The sequence below is a fragment of the Solanum lycopersicum genome, chromosome 3 (assembly GCF_036512215.1).
Source record: "Solanum lycopersicum chromosome 3, SLM_r2.1".
Taxonomy (NCBI): Eukaryota; Viridiplantae; Streptophyta; class Magnoliopsida; order Solanales; family Solanaceae; genus Solanum; species Solanum lycopersicum.
This window is the reverse complement of record NC_090802.1, coordinates 60,975,766-60,977,757: the sequence shown is the minus strand read 5'-3', so window position 1 is coordinate 60,977,757 and position 1,992 is coordinate 60,975,766. Positions and strand designations below refer to the sequence as shown.

The 1,992-nt window shown below is 27.7% G+C and overlaps 1 protein-coding gene across 1 annotated transcript; it reads left to right on the top strand.

The window, feature by feature from the left end:
* The first annotated feature begins 1,159 nt into the window (after positions 1-1,159).
* On the top strand, positions 1,160-1,573 carry LOC138347710 (RING-H2 finger protein ATL56-like). Its single transcript, XM_069296021.1, has one exon. It carries the CDS (start codon positions 1,160-1,162, stop codon positions 1,571-1,573), a length of 414 nt encoding a protein of 137 aa, XP_069152122.1.
* Positions 1,574-1,992: the final 419 nt, after the last annotated feature.

Genomic DNA, 1,992 nt, shown 5'->3' with positions numbered 1-1,992 from the left:
GAAACAATTTATGCAAATGTTGATACATTAGTTGCAAATCAGTATTTGAATTAACAAATTTTCCCATTATTTTAATCAAATTTCGAAATATATGTTTGATTAATATTATCAAGTAAAATTAAGGGTAGGGTAAATTAAAAAAAATAAAAAATAAGCAAATAACAAAAATGGAGAAACGGCGTTTACTCTCTGTTTTTTCTTTTTTTATTTTTCCTTTTACAATTTTTAACTTTAATGATATATATGTGAAGGTTTCACACATATTCATTTTTTTCAACTTCAATCAAATATTATCCTAACAAATCTAATATTTTAATGATATATATCTGTGGATGTCTCACACACATAATTGGTGCGACTTTAAGTCTCATTGCCCCACTACTCCCTTCCACTTTCCTTAATCCCTCACTACAGGAGTGCATCTAAAGATATATATAGTATATAAATGTATTCATAATTATAGATTTCGAGTTTAAATTTTAATATATAAAAAGTTTTGTTTGGAGAGTCAATTCAAATTTAGTTAAAACTTTTTTGGTTAAATTTTTTTTTCATTGGAATAAGTAATTCACCTAATATATCTAAATAATTTTAAATTTTAATGTTACCTATAGCTTAATGTAATAATAAAAAATAATAGACTTCATTAATATAATCACTATTGGTGCACCATACCATCATCACAAGGTATCACTCTCAATTAATTATAATATATTTAGTATATGATTAAATTTTAAAAATATGAGATATAGATAAATTTTACTTCAATAATAGAAGCTATAAATGAGCCACATTTCTGATACCTTAATAGAAGTACTAAACAAAAACACCAAAGTAGCTCAAAGTAATTAACCTTCAAATTCTTATTTTCCTTTTTCTTAATGAGTAGAAAGAAAAATTAAATTTGAATTCACTCCGAAAATACTATAAAACAAAAAGGAAAAAAACTTTTAACAAAACCCCAAAGATCATGAGTAGTGTAAAGTGTGTATACTTCCAATAAGTCTTAACTCTTACTTCATGCTTTTTCTTCTCTATTTTGCCTTGGAAAATTTCAAAATCATGTTTCTTTGTCCTTATTTGAAACAAAGCTGCTATGTGTGATTGATCACATCAATTTAATTGATTTTTTGGTCTTCGCTAAAAACAGAGTATGGTAATGGAAATTGTTGTCTCTGTTATGTTGCTGTTCGTTGGCATAGCTGTTTTGGTGTTCATTCATGTTTGTATAGTTGGGAGAGCTTTCAGTAACAGAAATGGAATCAACGCTACGATTTTAAACCCAACAAATCTGAACGTACGTACAAGTATGTCACAAGAAGATATAAAGAAATTACCCTGTTTTGATTACAAAATGGAATCTACAAGCCCCGCAGATTGTGCTGTGTGTTTAGACAATTTCAAAGTTGGTGAAAAGTGCAGAACACTACCAAAATGCAATCACAGTTTTCATGTTCAATGCATTGATTCATGGTTAAAGAAAACAGCTGTTTGTCCAATATGCAGAGCAAGTGCTAAATCAATAGTAGAAACAGAGGAACAAAGAAATGATTTTGCTCTTCAAATGACTTAAAAGATTATTTTTCTTTTCTTTTTTGTTTTTCTGTTCTGTTGTGTACTGCTGGGAGAGAGCTAAAAATTGTTTGATTTTACATCATAAATTATAGGGAAAATTAAGAGAATTTTTTTTTTTTTTTTGCTAGTGTTGATTGCTTTTCCACAGCCATGTAGTAAATGTATTATTTTATTTTTCAAATTGTAATGATTTGTTTCAATTGCTTTTGTTATTCTACTTCTAGAAATATAAAAAGATAGGGCCCGGAGAGAGTGACCTTCCCCGTTAGTTGCCATTTGCCAAGAAAAAAGAAGAAGACATATATCGGAGGTTATTGTTTTTTAATTAAAGATCTCGATTTTGAGTTGTAGATATGAAATTTTTTTTGATTAAAAGTGTTTTTACTCTAATAGTGCCTTACACAGTATAAATTTAAA